Consider the following 20,338-nt stretch of genomic DNA (forward strand, 5'->3'; position numbering starts at 1 on the left):
CGTCTTTATTTTTCTTTTTAAGAAAGCATGCAAATGATAAGTTTGCTGCTAAAGTGGTCCCTGGCATGTAATTGAACAATAGAGTTGCCTAGAGACTGCAGGCCACTTAACCCATCGCAATTACGCCAGCACTTCTAGTCCACACTTGCATTCCTCAAGGCATAAATTCAGTAAAATATTTTGTGATTATAGCAGTGCATTTTGTTGGAAATACATGCTTAATTATTTAGTGTTAATTGAACAATAGGCAATCAACTCGGTTTATTTACTTTTTTTAATTGGCACTTCCATAAATATTTTAAAACATTCTGTGAGAAGCTTTTAGATACTCCCAAGCAAAAGGGAAGTATTTTGCATCCTGCTCACTAGTCATTACTGGCATGAAGATGATCCTGGAAATATATTCTCAGCAGAGAAATATGTAGGGATATTTCCTTAGAAACCAGGCTTCTTTGAAACAATGATCTGGCCAGCAGACTTCTTTTAAACACTCTGGTTATTTTTACTGTGGGATTAATTGGTTGACACCTTTTGTGTACATCCACAAAATTGTTGCTTGGAAAACAGTATTTCTCCTTTTTTTCCTATTTCCCTCTATCCTGAAGGTGCTGAGTTTTGCAAGATAAATTGTTAAATAGAAATAGCTGACTCACCACAGATGTAGTGAGTCATTTAGCTACATGCGTTAATTTTATTCAAGCTCTTTGCACATGTAAATGTGTTTCAGGTCTTTATTAACATAACATCTAACAGAGTTCAAAGTGAAATTTCATTGAAATGTAACTAATTGAAGCTTACAGAACACAGAGGCCTAGATAGAGTGAATATGAAGAAGGAGATGCTCCCACTGGTAGGAGAGACTAGGACCTGAGGGCACAGCCTGAAATTGAAAGGATGACACTGAAAACTGAGACGAGGAGGAATTTCTTCAGCTAGAAAGTGATGAATCTGTGGAACTTGTTGCTGTAGAAGGCTGTGGAGGCCAAGTCATTGAGTGAATTAAAGACTGGTTCTCGATTAGCAAGACTATCAAAGGGAGATTGGGGTTGAGAAGCATATCAGCCTTGGTCAAATGGCAAAGCACACTCGATGGACTGAGTGGCCTAATTTTGCTCCTATATCTCAAGATTTTAAGGAATTCCATTCACCTTTTTTGTACTGAAATTTAGTAGTCTCTCATGAATTGATCCAACACAACACATTTTAAAGTAGTCTCTTTGATATTGTCCATTAATTGTAAACCTATTTCTGGGAACATTGATTCGTAGAAACATGTTAATCCCTTCCACGCCTGTCATCCTGAATGTCGTCAGGTGTAGCTTTGCTAAGGTGCATCCTTTTGGAGTGCTTGTTTTTGGTTGGAGTTTGCTTTCTTCTGAAAGTCATGGAATATTGGAAATAACAGGAGTAGCCCATTTTGTCTATGGACCCTGCTCTGTAATCCAAACAGATGATAGCCGATTATATCCCTAGGGAACTTTTCCCAATGCTCTTCCCTATGTCTTTTCATGTCATTAGAATCCAGAAAACTATTGACCTCTGTATTGAACGTAATCAGTGACTGATCTTCAACAGCCAACTGGGATAGAGAATTCCAAAGATTCACCATCCTCTGTGAAGAAATTCCTCATTTTCTCAGTCATAAATGGTCTGTCTGTTATTCTAAGAATGTGTCCTGTGGCTAGCACAGAAAGTGGAGTGGCAGGTTGGCCATTCAGCCTTTGAGCTTATGGCCCTATTCAATTTTATCATGGCTGATTATTCAACTCAATACCCTGTTCCCACTTTCTCCCAATACTGTTTGGTACCTTTTAACCCTAAGAACTACATGTAACTCTTTTTCTTGAAAACATGTTTTGTCCGCAACCACTTTCTGTGACAGAGAATTCCACAAGGCTCACCACTCTGCATGTAAATATCTCTTCATCTCAGTCTTAAATGGTATGCACCATATCCTTAGATTACCCCTGGTTCTGGACTCCCCAATCACTGGAAATATCCTTCCTGAATTTATCCTATCTAGTCCTGTTAGAATTTTACAGGTTTCTAAGATACTCTCTCATTAAAAAACTAGTGTGAATATGGTCCAAAGTGATGCAGTCTCTCTTCATACTTCAGTCACAGCAGTTTATGAACCTCAATCTGACATGCTATAATTCCCTACATATTTCATTGCTGGTAATGTACTTACAGGAGCAGGACATGGTTCTTTTCAGGCAGAAATAACTTTGAGTTGAAGGCAGCTGAATGTGTGTGTGCAATCTTTCTGGTTCATTTCTTAGAGCAATGCCGTGATCAATGTGCCGAGTTTAAATTTAAACAAAACTTGGCAATTTACTGCCATTCATCATCTAGCTAGTGAATTCTCCATGGCAACATCTATAACTTGAGTTCTGTACTAACAGTTACTAATTATATTGTTTTCTCACTAAAGGAGATCAAAGCAGTACATTGTATACCAGGTGAGGACTGACCAAGACGCTGAAAAGCTGCATTAAAGCTTTCCCAGTATTATATTCCATTCCCCCTTGCAATGAACAATATTCCATTTTGTCTTTGTAGTCATTTGCTGAACTTGCAGATGAATGTATTATGAGTCCTATACATCCACATTCCTCTACCAGCAAGCTTTCTGTATTGAAATAATATTTTGTTTTTGTATTGTTCATGCCATTCCTTGCCTGTCCAATTCCACCCCCCCCTGCCGCTATACTCTACATACAAAACTGTGGTCCATTCATTTAACCTATCCATATCCCTTTACAAACTTTCTACTTTGTCTTGACAGCTTACTTTCTTAGTTACCTTGGTGTGCTTGCAAATTTAACAACCATAAATTCAGTCTTGTCATCCATCCACGTTATTGACAAAGATTTTTAAATCGTTCTTGCCTTAGCAGTAATCCCACACACAAGGCACTTCTCATTAAGTATAATCAGTCAAAATGATTGTTACAAACCCTTGTATATGTTTTTCCAACTCTGGCTTCTTTCGCATCTACATACCACTCTCATCTATGCCACCATTTGTTGCATCCCTTCAAAGTTCTAGGCCTGATGCTTAGAAACACGCCGGAATCCCTCTGCTGTCGATCTTCCTTAAGACTGGTGTTTTTGACTCAAATTTTAGTTGTCGTAGTATCCAAAGATGTTTGGATTCATTGTTCATTTCTGTCTGATGAAGATGTGAGGTACTTTTCTAACTTCAAGGCTTTATCTAATACATTTTCCATGCCAGGATTGAACTAACTTAAAATCTGGGCAGACTATACAGCTCCTCAGGCCTGGTCTGCCAGTAAATAAGACTATGGCTGACATGATGTGGTCTTAACTCCATTTTCCGGCTTGTTCCCTCATAATGGGCAGCACGGTGGCTCAGTGGTTAGCACTGCTGCCACACAGCACCAGGGACTTGGGTTCGATTCCCACTTTGGGCGACTGTCTGTGTGAAGTTTGCACATTCTCCTCGTGTCTGCGTGGGTTTCCTCCGGGTGCTCCGGTTTCCTCCCACAATCCAAAAGATGTGCATATCGGATGAATTGGTCATGCTAAATTGCCACGTCAGGAGTAAATATTGGGTATGGGAATGGGTTATTCTTCGGAGGGTCAGTGTGGACTTGTTGGGCTGAAGGGCCTGTTCCCGCACTGTAGGGAATCTAATGTAATGTAATCTAATCTAATGCTTGCAAGTCAAAGGTTCTTGGTCTATGTGATTCTGCTAGCGGTGATCTTTGTGGCTGAGTTAATGGTACTTTTTATTCATTCATCAGTACCGGAGCATTACTGGCTAGGTCAGCAAATGTTATTCATTCCTAATTGCTCAACGGACAGTTAAGAATCATAGATTCACCCACATTGCTGTGGTTCTGGAGCCATATGTAGACCAGACCAGCAGTTTCCTTCACTAAAAGATGGCAGATTGCCTTCCTATGGACATGAGTGAACTAGATGGATTTTTCCGACAATGCTTTCGTGAACATCCTACCATCTGCCATGGTGGGATTTGAACCTGGGATCCCAGAATGTTACTTGGGTCTCTGGATTACAGTTTAGCTATAACACCACAAGGCTATTGCCTCCCCTCAAAATACTTGCCCGATATGTTAATTTTTAAAAATATATCTAATTCATGACCTAAGAAACTCATAATTTTTTTTGTGATTCAGCTGCTTACCTTTTATCAACTTTTGTTTTAATTTTCGTATCCAGAAACCAAGAGATTTGCATATTTGATTGTTCAACTGCTTTTTACTCAAGTACATGCCTGAGTGAGCCAATTCCGCAATATTTAATTCCTAAGTTAATCCTTCCTTGTTTGTGTATTTTTGAACCCAGTTTCTATTCCTTTGTTCACTTCCGGATCCTGAACCGACTTGAACAAATCTGTTGAGTAAGAACTTGCACTTTGCAATCTCAGGCCAACTCATAGCAGCCAGTGACATTCCAAAATGTAGCCACTGTTGTAATATAGGAATTTCAAACTGGAAAATAGAATGTCGGAGCTATTATTGTGTAATTAAAGTAATTGGTGTTAACTCTTGCACTTTGATTTTGTGTTAGCCACAAGATACTCCAGATGGTCATCGTGCTCCCTTTCCAGTACAGCAGCGAAGCAGTAGTACCCGCAGTATTGACACTCAGACCCCGTCAGGAATGGACCGGAGCAGTACCAGCAGCAGCCGATCCCAGTCCGTTTCACCAACATTCCTCACCATAGCCAACGAAGGCAGTGGAGAGAGCCCATGCTATACTGAAGACCTGCTTACAGATAGCCGAGAGAAAGGTATTGCGAGAACACAGGATGTTAATTCTCCTAATCAGCAATTTTTTTTAATGTTTAAAAGTGCTGGATTATATTAGACTTGCATCAACAACTTACATTTTTTTTCTCATTCTATCTTGTAAGCAGTCTTGTAAGCTTTGTATTGGTCTTCATTAGGTTTTATTATTGCAGATCTCCAACAAGACTTAAGCTGTAGAAGTAGACATGTTACTACCCAAACTGTTCCCTACAGCTACAATGCTGTCATCATCTGGCAATGTTACAAATTGGTCAAACAGGACCTTTCTGCAAAAAGCAGAACAAACCCAACCCGACCTATTACTATACAATCAGTCTTCTCTTGATCGTCAGCAAAGAGAATAGTTCCAGAGATGTGGAACATGGCTTATGAGGATAAATTAGAGGAGTTAGGTCTGTTTTGTTTGGGGAAGAGGCTAGGAGGAGATTGGATAGAAGTTTTGAAACTCACGGGGTGGGGGGGGGGGGGAGCAGGGCAGAATTTGAATAGAGTAGATGAAGAGGAACTGTTCTCGCTCATAAAGAATCATGGATTAGAGGGCACAGATTTAATTTGCTAAAGAAGCAAATACAAGATGAGAAACAACTTTTTCACAGTGGACTGGATCAAGAATGCACTGCTTGGAAGTACGGTGGAGGCTGGTTCAATTGAGGCATTTGACAAGGTATTGGCTGATTACTTTGAATGAAAATAAATTGAAGGCTTTTGGGATAATACAGGCGAATGACACTAAGTCACAGTGCTCATTTGGAGAGCTGATGCAGACACGATGAGTTGAATGACCACATCCTTAATTGTAACAATTGTAACAATTCTATTGGTGGGCGGCACGGTGGCACAGTGGTTAGCACTGCTGCCTCACAGCGCCGGAGACCCGGGTTCAATTCCCGCCTCAGGCGACTGACTGTGTGGAGTTTGCACATTCTCCCCGTGTCTGTGTGGGTTTCCTCCGGGTACTCCGGTTTCCTCCCACAGTCCAAAGGTGTGCAGGTCAGGTGAATTGGCCATGCTAAATTGCCCGTAGTGTTAGGTAAGGGGTAAATGTAGGGGTATGGGTGGGTTGTGCTTCGGGGGTCGGTGTGGACTTGTTGGGCCGAAGGGCCTGTTTCCACACTGTAATGTAATCTAAAATCTGTTTGAAGGGGTCATTGACAGTGCGATCAAGCTGCACTCACTCTGCAATAACCCACTCACTGAACACCAAATCTGGGTTATGCCAGGGCCATGTAGCTCCTGAGTTCATTACAGCCTTGTTTACTCTAAAGAGAGTATTCAAGTAGGCAGTCTACATTACCTAAAAGGACACACTAGAAAAGCAGTGACATAAATAACCCAGTTTACCCTACAGAGGTCTCTTTAGCAACATCTGGAGCCTTATGACAAAATTAGAACAGCTGTCTCACATTCTAGTCGAGAAACAACCTGATGTAGTCTTACACACAACATCATACCTTATTGACAATGTGCAGACACCACCATCCCCATAGTTTGTCCAGCAGGACAGGGCCACCAGAGAGGCACAGTGTTGTACAGTTAGGAGAGTGTTTTTCTGGGAGTCCTCAACATTGACTCTAGAATTCGCAAAGCAGCATATTGTGTTCAACCATTATCCATAACCTCGTGGCCCAGCTTTGTCCCAACTACCACTTCACATAAATCAGAGGATTGATCCCAGTTCACTGAAGTGTGCAGGAAGCTAGGCACAGCACCAGACATCTCTAAAAATGAGATGTCAACCTGCTAAAGTTACAACAAAGGACTACTTGCATATTAAATAGCAAAAACAGCATGCAACAGACAGAGCTATACAATTAGATGACTGACTGAGCTAATTTCAGTCCTGCCATGTCAAGAGAGTGTCATTGAAGGAAGAGTCATCAGAAATATCATCATCCTTGGCTTGGTAAATCTCAAGGGTAGCGTTGTTAATCAAGGAAGGTATTTGTGCAGTAGTTAGATTTGACCTTGGTTCAAGAGATCAGAATGTAGGATTATTGGGGAAATGAGTCACTGGAGGGAATGGTGTATAGTAACCATAATGTGAGAAAAAGTATATAAATATTCTATGCTTGTTAAAAGGGACAGCAATAACCATGGGTGATTTAATTTCAAAGATCTTAAAAAATCAGATTTGTAGTAGTCTGAATAAGGAGTTCATAGAATGCTTTTGAGAATTTCTTACAGTACCATTTGGAAATCACCAGAGAAGAGGTTATTTTCCTTGGAATTGTGTCATGTGATAGGATGAATTAACGACTTCAGAGCTAAGCTACTTTTAGATCGCAATGACTACAGTGTGATTGAACTTTATGTCCAATTTGAAAGGGAGAGGACTGACTCTAAAACTAGTGTCTTAAACCTAAATAAGGGTAACTGTGTGGACATGGACCGAACCAACTGAAGTGAATGGTGTAACAGATTAGAGGATAGATCAACAGACACTATGGAGACATTTCAGGCGATGTTTCAAAGTAAGTATATTCCTTCTCTAACAGAGATCTTCAAAAGGGTGAATCATCATCCATGATTAACTGAAGAAGTTAGTGGAAACATTGTAGTTGAGGAAAAAAGCATGTAGCTGGTCAAAGATCAGTGGCAGGTCAGATAGTTGGTCAGAATATGAAGAACGGCAGAGAATGCCTAAAAGATTCGTCGCGAGGAAGAAATTTACGAGAGCGGAAGCTAGCTACGAATGTGAAAATGGACAGCAAGAGTTTTGCGGGTATTTCAGAAAGAAAAAGAGTAACTGAGTGTTGGTCCTCTATTAAGAGGGAATTAGGAAGTTATCAGAATACAAAAACAGTGGATGAATGAAGAAACATTTAGCTTCAGTCTTCACTGTGGAGGACACAGAAATATTCCAGTAATAGCTGTAAATCAGGAGGTAGAAGGAAGAGTGAAATTGTGCTAAGTTCCTATCATAAGAAATGATATTAAACCAGATGGTGGAGCTATGAACAAGTCTCTGGGTCCAGATGGACTTCATGCTAGGGTCTTAAAAGAGTTGGCAAGTGAGTTAATAGATGTAAAATAATATGAAGGTCTGTGGAAGCTAGAAATCTGAAACAAAAAGCTGAAATTGCTGGAGAAACTCAATACACCTGGCAGCATCTGTTGTGAGAAAGGAGAGTTCATATTTCATGTCAAGTGCCCCTTCTTCAGAACCCTAGTGTATCCAATGAGTTGGAGTTCTTTAAAGGCTTAACAGGTGCTGTGGATATAATGGTCATCTTCAGAAGTCTATGCTTGGGCTTCCTTGTACTTAGATGAGGAAGAGTCCCCACAAGTGTGTAAACAGGCCATTTGGCCCAACAAGTACACACCAACCCTCTGAAGAGCAACTCATCCAGACCCATTCCCCAACCCTATTACTCTACATTTGCCTCTGACTAATGCATCTAAACTACACATCCCTGAACATTACGGGGAATTTAGTATAACCAAATAACCTATCCTGCACATGTTTGGATTGTGGGGGGAAACTGGAGCACCCTGAGGAAACCCCCACGCAGACACAGAGAATGTGCAAACTCCACACCGACAGTTGCCTGAGGCTGGGATCGAACCAAGTCCCTGGCACTGTGAGGCAGCAGTGCTATCCACTAAGCCAGCATGCTGCCCCCGAAGTGTTAGGCTGCTGAGGTATTGCTTGTTTGCATTCTGGGAGTGGCTTCTACAGTCAGTGCAGATGTGAAGGGCATTGTGGAAGAACCTGACGTTAAGGAACAGTCAGTCGCAAACAGTATTTTTCTATAGTGTTTCCATCCCTCTTTCCTTCTCTAACCCAAAAAATTGAGAGGCAAGGTTCAGAGGAGAGGAAACAGAACATGATGAGAGGAAGGTCAGCAGTGAGAATTCCAGCAGGTAAAGGATTGTGAACCTAAGCCACTTCTAGAAACTGTTGTTGGTGAGTAACAGGTAAAAGTTTGAGAAATTATCAGAGCAGAGAGCACTAGCAGCTTCAATTTAGTATTAAAAGTATTTGACATTGTAAAGATTAATTGAATTAAAGGGGCGAGACATGACAGGAAAGCTCTAAATCTGTTCCTCTTGCTCAATGTGGGAAGCTGGGCCCATCTCCACTGCCTGGGACCTGAATGTGTGCAAGAAGTCTCTCCAGCTGCAGCTCCTGGAAGCCTGAGTTTTGGAGCTGGAGTAACATCTGGGAACACTGTGGAGTATTTGCAAGGCGGTGGATAGTGCATGTAGAGAGGTGGTCACACTGCGGACTCAGACTCCACAGGCAGAAAGGGAAAGGGTGACCACCAGGTAGAGCAGGAGGGCTGTGCAGGAATCTCCTGTGACTGTTCCCCTGCAAAACAGATATACCATTTTGGATATTGTTGAGGGGAATGATCTCTCAGGATATAATAGCAGCAGCCAAATCCATGGCACCAAGGTTGGCTGTGCTGCAGAGGGACGGCAAACTAGACATGGAAATGCTATCGTTATAGGAGATTAATTTGTAAGGGGAATAGATAGGCATTTCTGTTGCCACACATAGAGTGTAAGAGGGTGTATTGTTTCCTTGCTGCAAGTGTCCACGATGTCTTGGAGTGATTGCAGGACATTCTGGAGGATGAGGGCAAACAGCCAGTGGCTGTGGTACATCTTGGTACTAACAACTCAGGTGAAAACAAAAAGATCAGGTCCTAAGAGCAGAATATAGAGAACTAGGAAGAAAGTTGAGGTCCTACACTTCAAAGTTAGTTATCTCAGGATTTCTAGCAGTACCACGAGCTGGTCAGAATAAAAACAGCAGGATATAGGTTGTACATGTGGTTGAAAAGATTATGTGAGGGGAGGATTTCAGACCAGAGGGGCATTGGGACTGGTTCTAGGGGAGGTGGGAACTCTACAAACTGGATGGGTTACACCTGGGCAGGACTTGCGGGTGGTATTTGGGGAGGGTTTAAACTAGTGTGGCAAGGAGATGGGAGCAGAGAAGGAGGACAGTAGGTGCAGAAATTAAGGAAGAGATAGAAACCAAGGCGAACGTGACTAAGAACAAGAACAGGCAAGAGAACACTGTTGACGAGCGGTGGGGGGGTCTGAAATGCATGGGTTTCAATGTGAGAAGTATAATAGGCAAGGTAAATGAACTTAAAGCTTTGATTAGTTCTTGGAACTATGACATTATTGCAGTTATGGAGACTTTACTGCAAGAGGGATGGGACTGGCAGCTGAATATCCCAAGCTTTCAAAAAGAATAAGGAAGCCTATGTAAAGTGTAAGAATTTGGGAACTAATGAAACCATTGAAGTATATAAGGAAAGTAGAAAAAAATCCTAAGCGTGAAGGGCTAAAAGGGGTCATGAAAAGTCATTAGCAAGGAGGATTAAGGAAAATCCCAAAACTTTTTATACCTTACAAGGATGTTGCCAGGGTTCGAAGATTTGAGCTATAGGGTGAGGTTGAATACGCTGGGGCTGTTTTCCTTGGAGTGTCGGAGGCAGAGGGATGATCTCCTAGAGGTTTATAAAATCATGAGGGGCATGGATAGGATAATTAGACAAAGTATTTTCCCTGGGGTGGGGGAGTCCATCTCTAGAGGGCGTAGGTTTAGTGTCAGAGGGGAAAGATATAAAAGAGACCTAAGGGGCAACTTTTTCATGGAGAAGGTGGTGCGTGTATGGAATGAGCTGCCAGAGAATGTGGTGGAGGCTCGTATAATTGCGACATTTAAAAGGCATCTGGATGTGTACATGAATAGGAAGAGTTTGGAGGGATATGGACCTAGTGCAGGCAAGTGGGACTTGATTAGGTTGGGATATCTGGTCTGCATGGACGAGTTGGACTGAAGGATCTGTTCCCGTGCTGTGCATCTCTGACTCTGACTCTGATATATAAAAAGCAAGAGGGCAGTCAGAGAAAGGATTGGCCCACTGAAGGGCAGAGGAGGGAATCTATCTGTGGAGCCAGAAGAGGTGGGTGAGGTCCTAAATGAATCCTTTGTGTCAGTATACACCAAAGAGAAGGAATTGCTGGAAAATGATCTTGGAATGGCGTGTCAGGTTTCTAAGCCAAGTTGCTATTGAAATGGAAGAGATGTACATCTTAAAAGGTATTAAGGTAGATATGTCCCAGGTCCTGATGGGATCTAGCCGTGAATATTGAGGGAGGCAAGAGAACCAATTGGTGGAGCATTGACAGTCATCTTTGTATCCTCTTTGACCACAGGTGCGGTTCCAGAGAGCTAGAGAATAGCCAATGTTGTCCCATTGATTAAGAAGGGTAGCAGGGATAATTCAGGAAATTACAGGTCTGTGAGCCTCACATTAGTAGGGGAATTATTGGCAAATATTCTCAGGGATTAGATCTATAGACATATCGAGTCAAATGGACTTATTAGCAATAGACGCAATGGTTTTGTGTGGGGGAGGTCATGCCTCACTAACGTAATCGAGTTGTTTGAGGTGGTAACAAAGACGATTGAGGGAAAAGCAATTGATACCTGCATAGACTTCAGTAAAGTCTTTGACAAGGTTTTTCATGGCAGACTAGTACAAAAGCTGAAGTCACATGGTATCAGGAGTAAGCTAGGTGAAAGTGAAGACTCTCATTTATTTCTCCATCCCGGAAGCTCCCTGCCTTATTCCTGATGAAGGGCTTTTGCCCAAAACGTCGATTCTCCTGCTCCTCGGATGCCGCCAGACCTGCTGTGCTTTTCCAGCACCACTCTAATCAGGAGTAAGCTGTCCAGGTGGATACAGAACTGGCTTAGTCATACGAGACCAAGGGTAGCAGTGGAAGGATGCTCTTCAGAAGGGAGAGTTAAGACTAATCCACAAGGATCAGTGTTGGGAGCTCTGCTATTTGTGGTTTACTTAAATGATTTGGAGGAAAATGTAGCTGGTCGAATTACTAAGTTTGCAGATGACACAAAGATTGGCAGAGATGCACATCGTGAGAAGGATTGTGAGAGGATAGAGCAGGGTATAGATCAGTTGGAGGCATGGGCAGATAAATGGTTGATGGGGTTTAATCTGGACAAATGTCAAGTGATGCATTTTGGAAGGTCAAATACAGGTGAAAATTATACAGTGAATTGCAGAACCCTTAGGAATCTTGCTATGCAGAGGAATCTGGATGTACGGGTCCACAGATCACTGAAGGCAGCAGTACAGGTAGATAGGTAGTAAAAAAGGCCCATAGCATGCTTGCCTTCATTGGAAGAAGCATTGAGTATAAGGACAGTCAAGTTATAGGCCAGGAAGGGGTGTGGGGAAGCTGGGGTTCAAAAGAAATGTGCGAGCCAAGTCTTTCTGCACAGTGTCATGAGTGCCAGGAACGTGCTTCTGGAGGAAGCGGTGGAAGCAGACACAATAACTGCATTAAAGAAGCACCTGGACAAATACATGAATAGGAAGAGTGTAAAGATATCTGGATCCTGTAGGTGAAAACAGTTTTAGTATGGAAGGGCAAAATGTGTCATCACAGGCTTGGAGAGCTGAAGGGCCTGTTCCTCAACTGTATTGTTCTTTGTTTGTTCCTATCACCCTGAACCAGGAGGTGTAGGCTGAAGTCCCAACTGCTGCAGAGCTGTGCAATAATGTTTCTGAACAGGTTGATTAGAAAAATAGTTAAGCAATTTTTTTTTAAAAATTAGTGGACTATTCTTAGGGCACTTGTGGCATAGTGGTAGTGCCCCTGCCTCTGAGGTAGGAGACCTGGTTCCAGGTTCCATCATCTTCACAAGTGTGCAATAGCATCTCTGATCAGGTTGATTACAATATATTATAAATGACTATGCTCAGGGCTTTGTGACACAGTGGTGGTGCCCTCCCTCTGAGCTAGGAGATCCGTGTTTGAGTCCATTTTCCTCTCTAGGTGTGTCATAACATTCCTGGACAGGTAAATTAAAAATACATGTAAAATACTATGCTTGCAGCTGTTATACAGAAGTGGCTGATCCAAGAGACCTGGATTCAAGTCCCACCTGCATACTGTGGTGTACTATAATAACATCTCTGAACAGACTTACTACTAAAATGTAATAAATGATCTGGCTCCCTCAGGGCCAGCTCTCAGGGTAATACCAGGATGTCTGACACTCCTGTTCTTGTCTATCAGCCAGGCTCCGGATGACGTTGTATAATGACTGAGTCCAAGTACATAGACTAGATCTTTTTTTTGTCAATCTTCCTGGAGCATTTTAGCACCAGGTCAGGTTTCTCCAACTGTCTCTGATACAGGCAGCGTGGAACGCGCACTTACTCACCTGTTGCACCTGGAGCCTCTTAGAGGAAATTCATTCTTCTCTTCAGCTGGCAAAAGTGTCAACTGCTATGCTATCTTTGATTCCGAGGTGTCTTCAACACTTGAAGGAGAGGGAGCGTGCAAGGGTTCTGGAACAATCGGAAGACTGTTGAGGAGCTGGGCACATTTTATTCCCGCACCATTTGCGAGTTTGCAGCTTTCATGTGGTCCATATTATTGTTCAGGACTGTTGTGCCTACCTGAACTTTATACATCAGTGGACCTGACCTTGCATTGACCCATACAGGGCAATTCCCATGGTTCCTACACCAGACTTCATCCCCAGAAATAAACTCTCTCTCTCACTTAGCGGAGTCTTGTGTCCATTGGCGTTTCTGATGCTGTTTCACCCTGTCCCCTCAGGTCCAGGAAGATCAGATTTAACCTGGTGCAGAGGCCTCTTCCCATTAGCAATTCTCCTGGAGTTATCCCTTCAGTTGCAGAGGGGTTGTCCTATAATTAAATAGGAACCAGGACAGTTTGGAATCTAGTGAAGCTGTAGTCTTTAAGCCTCCTTCAGAGTTTGGACTGCTCTTTCTGTCAGACCATTGGATAACGGGTTGCATGGCGCTGCCCTTATAAGTTGAACCCATTTGAATTTCAGAAATACTCAAATTCTCTGATGGTTTGTTACTTGTGACCAACGCTTCCAGGAGTCCATGTATTGCAAGTGATGTGTGCAGCTTTTCTACCGTCATCTTAGTGTTTGACAAATGAACTCAGTGCACGTTCAGCCACTCTGAGTGGGCGTCCACAATGAATATTCAGCCCACGAAAGTACATAGTACGTAACCGAGTCTAGGATTTACCCAGCCGTTCCCATGAATATTGCCCTTGTTGGTACTCTGGGCACTGCGCCACCAATGCGGCTTTGTTTCCGTCCAATCCTGGCCATCAGACAACTTTTTGCCGACGTCTTCGTTTTGGAAATCCCTCTGTGACTCTGGAGGAGTTCAGCTAATATCTAGTGGCGACCTTTGCTCGTGGCAATCATTGTTGCTCCCCATGGTCATGTGCCATCCTCTTGTGTTATCTGGTGTCTCTCAGTCTAAAAGCTTTTCAGTTCTGGTATGGATGGACCTGTGGTTTCCCCCAACACCATCAGCTGTTTCAGTTTTGCCAGGACCAGATATTTCTGTGTTCAAAATCTGATATTGTCAGCTGTGGTTGGAAGCGTGTTCAGAAAATTTAAAACTATTATGGACGTCTACACTGGTGGTATCACCAGTGGTGTATCTGCCAGTGGGTGGCAGCTCAATGCATCCAAATTTTCTACTTGGTCTCCTGGATGGTATTCCAACTTGTATTATATGCAGTAGATATTAGAATTCAGCCTGAAGCTATGGGTGGCTCTGCCTTGTCCTTTTTAAGTAGACCTAGCAGGCACTTATTATCTATTCTAATTACAAATTTCCGTCTGGGTATATTTATGCTCTGCATTAGCTTAAATCCTGGATGCATACGCTGTTGGGTGTTCCTCGCATTGGCCCACTTATGAGCTAATACTACCCCAACATACAGGGAGGTATCATGCGCCAATACCAGATCTCACTTGGGATCATAGTGTGCCAACGCCATAGAGGATGATAGCTCCCTCAAAGCTACGGTTTGGCTACCCAACCATTTCTAAGGCTGACCCTTTTTGAGAATTAGATGCACAGTGCCAGGATGGAGGTGAGGTTATGAAAGAACTTCCCATAATTCACCAGCACAAGGAAAGACCTAAGCTTCAGCACAGACATGGGAGCCAAGGCACCTTTGATTGGTCTCACTTTATCTTCCAACAGGTGAAACCTGGTGATGTTGACTGTAGCCCAAATAGGTCACTTGGGTACCTGGAACATGCAATTTTCTTTTCTAAGGCCTACACTTGCCTGGGAGAAATGTCCAAAGACTATGTCCAAGTCCTGTGAGTGCTCCTTATTGGTCTTCCCCATTATTAGCATGTCATCTAGATAAATAGTGACCTGGGGTAGACATTGTAAAATGTTCTCCATCATCCGTTGAAAAATTGTACAAGCTGATGTTATCCCAAAATGGCAATCTTATATATTGGTACAAACCTTTATGGGTATTAATTGTAGCATACTTCTGGGAATCCTCCATCTCAGCACAGTGGTAAGTATCTATAGCTCATGTCCGGCTTTGTGAAGGACAGCCTACCTGCCAGCTTTCTGTATAAATCTGTATGTGAATGACTCGGTGTTTATCCAGCTGCGAAAAGCGGTTTACCGTTTGTGTAAAATTTCCACAAAGGTGAACTGACGGATTGGGCTTTACAATCGGTATGACCGTGCTGCCCATTCTGCAAACTGGACTGGTTTGATGGTTCCTTTGCTTTCTTGTCTCATGATTTCTGCCTCTACTTTTGCCTGTAATTCTAAAGATATTGGGCAGGCCTTGAGAAATTGTGGAATTGCTTCTTGGTCAACATGCAAGATGGTTTTGTTCCATTGATAGTCCAGAAAAGCTTCCAAATATTTAATTAGAATTTTGCTCAGGCAGCCATTTTCTAACTGAAAAATGTTGAGTCAATCTAGGGGAATCTTTCTCAACCAATTTTGCCTGTCAAGCTTGGGCCCAAGCTTTTTACTATAATCAGTGATAACTGAAACAGCTGCTTCTTATCAGAATCGAAGTTGTACCCTTAATCTGTAAAGGTTCCCTGGTATAGGTTCTCAGTCTGGCCAAACTTAGGGGTTGGAGTCCAGACCAAATTTTGTTAAAGACTGATTCTGCAATTGAAACAGCTGTACTGGTATGGGTTTCCATTAGAACTGGGTCACCCTTTAATCTGACATTTATTTTGATTGGTTATGATTTGGAATTGCTTACCCCAAACCAGATGTAGGTGGGCTTGCCGTGGTGTTCACTTTCCTGGATGTTGGTCCATGAGTTCTCTTACTCAATTCAGGCCGAGTGAGACTCTCTTGCTATCTCAAGCCTACATCCTGGTAGCGTCAGCAATGGCTTGCCAGCCTGGATACTAAAGAAAATTTTAACCATTTGGCCAAAGTTTGGCTTTGTTTTTGGGCTTTTACTGTGGGCTGACCTAGAGTTGCCCTGTTTAGGATGTGTGTGGGGTGAGGCTATGCAATTACCTTCACTCAAGTGGTGTTCCCCAAACATATTTGGACTAGCAAGGGTCGGACTGCCCTGCAACTCATACGCTTCACTTGTGGGATTTTACAATGCCAAAGCCAATTGAGATCCCTGTTTAAAATCCAGTTGGGCTCCGGCTAGTAGGCACTTTTGCATATTACATCATGAATCCCACATACCAAATGGCAGCTCAGTATCTTATCAAGGGTTAACCCAAAGTCGCATCCCACTGCCAGTTGTCTTAACCTAGTCAAAATTCCCGATATGGATTCCCCTCGTTTTCAATTTGTGAGTAAAACTGATAGCGTCTCGGAATTAGAGGTTTGGGTTACAATACTCATTAATTAAATCTGTAAACTCTTGAAAGGTTTTAGAATCTGGAGCCTCGGAAAGTTAATAGTGGATAAAACTGCAGGTCCACAAGCTGTCAGGAGAATTACACATTGCTTTTCAACTGCCCCAGTGTCATTTGCCCAGAAAAATTGATGCATTCTTTCCACATATCGGGCCCAATTTTCAGCAGGATCAAACATGTCAAGCTTTCAAACTGAGGGCACAATGCCAGAAATACCTATCTCAACTGAAAAGATGACTGTTGCGAGTGAATTTCTTCAGGAGCCTGCTTTCTACTCGTCACCACTGAAATAATTCCATGAAGGCCAGTATCCCGTCACCAAGTCACCCTTTCTTTACATGTGGAATGTCCTTGACACTGATCCAGCTCTCTGATCTAACAGGATATCTGACAGTCCTATTCTTATCTGTCAGCCAGTGCTCCTTGATTGGGGTTGGTCCAATCAGGGATCTCATGTTCTAAGGTCTACCTGGTGACCTTGTTACATAGAACGTTACAGCGCAGTACAACCCCTTCGGCCCTCGATACTGCGCCGACATGTGAAATTAATCTGATGCCCATCTAACCTATATCGTTCCAATATTATCCAAATGTATGTCCAATGCCCATTTAAATGCCCTAAACGTCGCCAAATCTACTACTGTTGCAGGCAGGCCGTTCCACACCCCTACTACTCTCTGAGTAAAGAAACTACCCCGATATCTGTCCTAAATCTAACACCCAAGGAGCAGGAGAATCGATGTTTCAGGCATAAGCCCTTCTACAGGAATGAGGAAAGTGTGCCAAGCAGGCTAAGATAAAAGGTAGGGAGGAGGGACTTGGGGGAGGGGCGTTGGAAATGCGATAGGTGGAAGGAGGTCAAGGTGAGGGTGATAGGCTGGAGTGGGGGTGGGGGCGGGGGCGGGGGCGGGGGCGGAGAGGTCAGGAAGAAGATTGCAGGTTCGGAAGGCGGTGCTGAGTTCGAGGGATTTGACTGAGACAAGGTGGGGGGAAGGGAAATGAGGAAACTGGAGAAATCTGAGTTCATCCCTTGTGGTTGGAGGGTTCCTAGGCGGAAGGTGAGACGCTCTTCCTCCAACCGTCGTGTTGCTATGGTCTGGCGATGGAGGAGTCCAAGGACCTGCATGTCCTTGGTGGAGTGGGAGGGGGAGTTGAAGTGTTGAGCCACGGGGTGGTTTGGTTGGTTGGTCCGGGTGTCCCAGAGGTGTTCTCTGAAATGTTCCGCAAGTAGGTGGCCTGTCTCCCCAATATAGAGGAGGCCACATCGGGTGCAGCGGATGCACACCCATCATTTATTGCATCCGCTGCACCCGATGTGGCCTCCTCTATATTGGGGAGACAGGCCGCCTACTTCAGAGAACACCTCTGGGACACCCGCACCAACCAACCCAACCACCCCGTGGCTCAACACTTCAACTCCCCCTCCCCCTCCACCAAGGACATGCAGGTCCTTGGACTCCTCCATCGCCAGACCATAGCAACACGACGGTTGGAGGAAGAGCATCTCATCTTCCGCCTAGGAACTCTCCAACCACAAGGGATGAACTCAGATTTCTCCAGTTTCCTCATTTCCCCTCCCCCCACCTTGTCTCAGTCAAATCCCTCGAACTCAGCAACGCCTTCCTAACCTGCAATCTTCTTCCTGACCTCTCCGCCCCCGCCCCCGCCCCCATCCCCACCCCCACTCCAGCCTATCACCCTCACCTTGACCACCTTCCACCTATCGCATATCCAATGCCCCTCCCCCAAGTCCGTCCTCCCTACCTTTTATCCTCGCCTGCTGGACACACTTTCCATATTCCTGAAGAAGGGCTCATGCCCGAAACGTCGATTCTCCTGCTCCTTGGATGCTACCTAACCTGCTGCGCTTTTCCAGCAACACATTTTCAGCTCTGATCTCCGGCATCTGCAGTCCTCACTTTCTCCTTAAATCTATCACCCCTCAATTTAAAGCTATGAGCCCTCGTGTTAGCCTTCACCATCAGAGGAAAAAGGCTCTCACTGTCCACCTTACTAACCCTCTGATTATTTTATGCATCTCAATTAAGTCACCTCTCAACCTTCTTCTCTCCTACAAAAACAGCCTCCAGTCCCTCAGGCTTTCTTCATAAGACCTTCCTTCCATATCAGGTAACATACTTGTAAATCTCCTCGAACCCTTTCCAAAGCTTCCACATACTTCCTATAATGCGGTGACTAGAACTGTACGCAATACTCCAAGTGCGGCCTTACCAGTGTCTTGTACAGCTGAAGCATGACCTCGTGGCTCCGAAACCCAAACCCCCTACCACTGTACGCCAACACAACATATGCCTTCTTAACAACCCCATCAACCTGGGTAGCAAATTTCAGGGATTCATGCACCTGGACACCAGGATCCCTCTGTTTATCTGCACTGCCAAGAATTTTACCGTTAGCCCAGTACTTTGCATTCCTGTTACTACCTGACACGTTTCTGCATTAAACTCCATTTGCCACTTCTCAGCCCAGCTCTGCATCTTATCTATGTCCCTCTGTAACCCACAACATCCTTTGGCACTATCCACAACTCTAACTACCTTAGTGTCATCCACAAATTTACTAACCCATCCTTCTACACCCATGTCCAGATGATTTATAAAACAGCAAACAGCAGTGGCCCCATTATAATTACAATGACTGTAGTGACACATTGATAGTGTTCAAGTCCCACCTGTGCTGGAAATGTCTCACACCATATCCAACCAGGCAGAAAATACAAAGAAAACTAACCTTGGGCTATTGTGGCACTGTTGTCCATACCTCGGGAGCAGGAGGCCTGGGTTCAAATCCCAACTGCTCCACAGGTGTGTCATGACATCTTTGGATAGATTAGGTAGAACATATCAAGACAATGCTTAGATTTCCAGAGAGACTTTGATAAGGTGATGCATCCAAAGGTTATTGAAGAAAATAAAAGCTTGTAGCGGAGGGGATAGCACACTAGCATGGACAGAAGAATGGCTGGCAGGAATCCGAGCATTCATAACTGGCTGTTTGGCACAATGTGACCTGCAGGTGGTTGTGCTGAGCTTTCAACCTTTTACAGTTTATTTAGATGAGAGCGAAGGGATCAAAGTTCAGATACAGCACCAAGATGGATAGACAAGTACGATGTCAAGAGGACATGGGAGTTGCAGATAGATATAATCAGGTCGTGTGACTGGGTCAAATCTGGTGGAATAAATATAATGTAGGAAGGTGTGAACTTGTTCACTGGCAGGAAGAATAGAAAAGCAAAGTATTGCTTTAGCGGAGAATGGCTGCAAAATTCCAAGGAGCAGTGTGACCTAGACATTCTAGTGCATGAATCACCAAAAACTAGTATGCAGGTACTCCATGTGCTAAGAAGATTAATGAAATGCTGTTCTTTATTATGGGAGGAATGCAACAGGATGTTATGCTTCAGTTATTGGTGAGACCACATTTTGAATACTCTTAACTTTTGGTCTCCTTACTTGAGCAGGAATGTAAATGCATCAGAGAAAGTTGCCAAGATTGCTGCTTTGCACGAGCAAGTTGTCTTAAAATGACAGTATGAACAGGCTGGGCTTACATCCACTGGAAGTTAGAAAAGTGAGCGGTGACTTGATTAAAGTATGTAAGATCTGCAGTGGTTTTGACAAGAGCATGTTTTCTTTTCTGAGTGAATTAAGGGGGGCTGTTTAAAAAATACTAGGAGTCACCCTTTCAGAACAGCGATAAGAAGTTTTATCTCTGTTTGAGCAATATTGGAATTCACTGCTATTTCACTTCTGTGTATCCTGAGCATTTGGAGAACCTAATATATCAGTGCAAAAGAC

The 20,338-nt window shown here is 43.5% G+C and overlaps 1 protein-coding gene across 4 annotated transcripts in view; it reads left to right on the forward strand.

The window, feature by feature from the left end:
* Positions 1-20,338, forward strand: part of LOC140481940 (protein FAM117B-like) — a 223,704-nt gene that overhangs the window by 184,048 nt on the left and 19,318 nt on the right. For all 4 annotated transcript variants that reach the window (XM_072578674.1, XM_072578675.1, XM_072578676.1 and 1 more), the window contains one exon: positions 4,560-4,782. In XM_072578674.1, coding sequence (XP_072434775.1) covers positions 4,560-4,782 — 223 coding nt within the window. The remainder of the gene's footprint in view (positions 1-4,559; positions 4,783-20,338) is intronic.

The sequence above is a fragment of the Chiloscyllium punctatum genome, chromosome 10, assembly GCF_047496795.1.
Source record: "Chiloscyllium punctatum isolate Juve2018m chromosome 10, sChiPun1.3, whole genome shotgun sequence".
NCBI classification, from domain to species: Eukaryota; Metazoa; Chordata; class Chondrichthyes; order Orectolobiformes; family Hemiscylliidae; genus Chiloscyllium; species Chiloscyllium punctatum.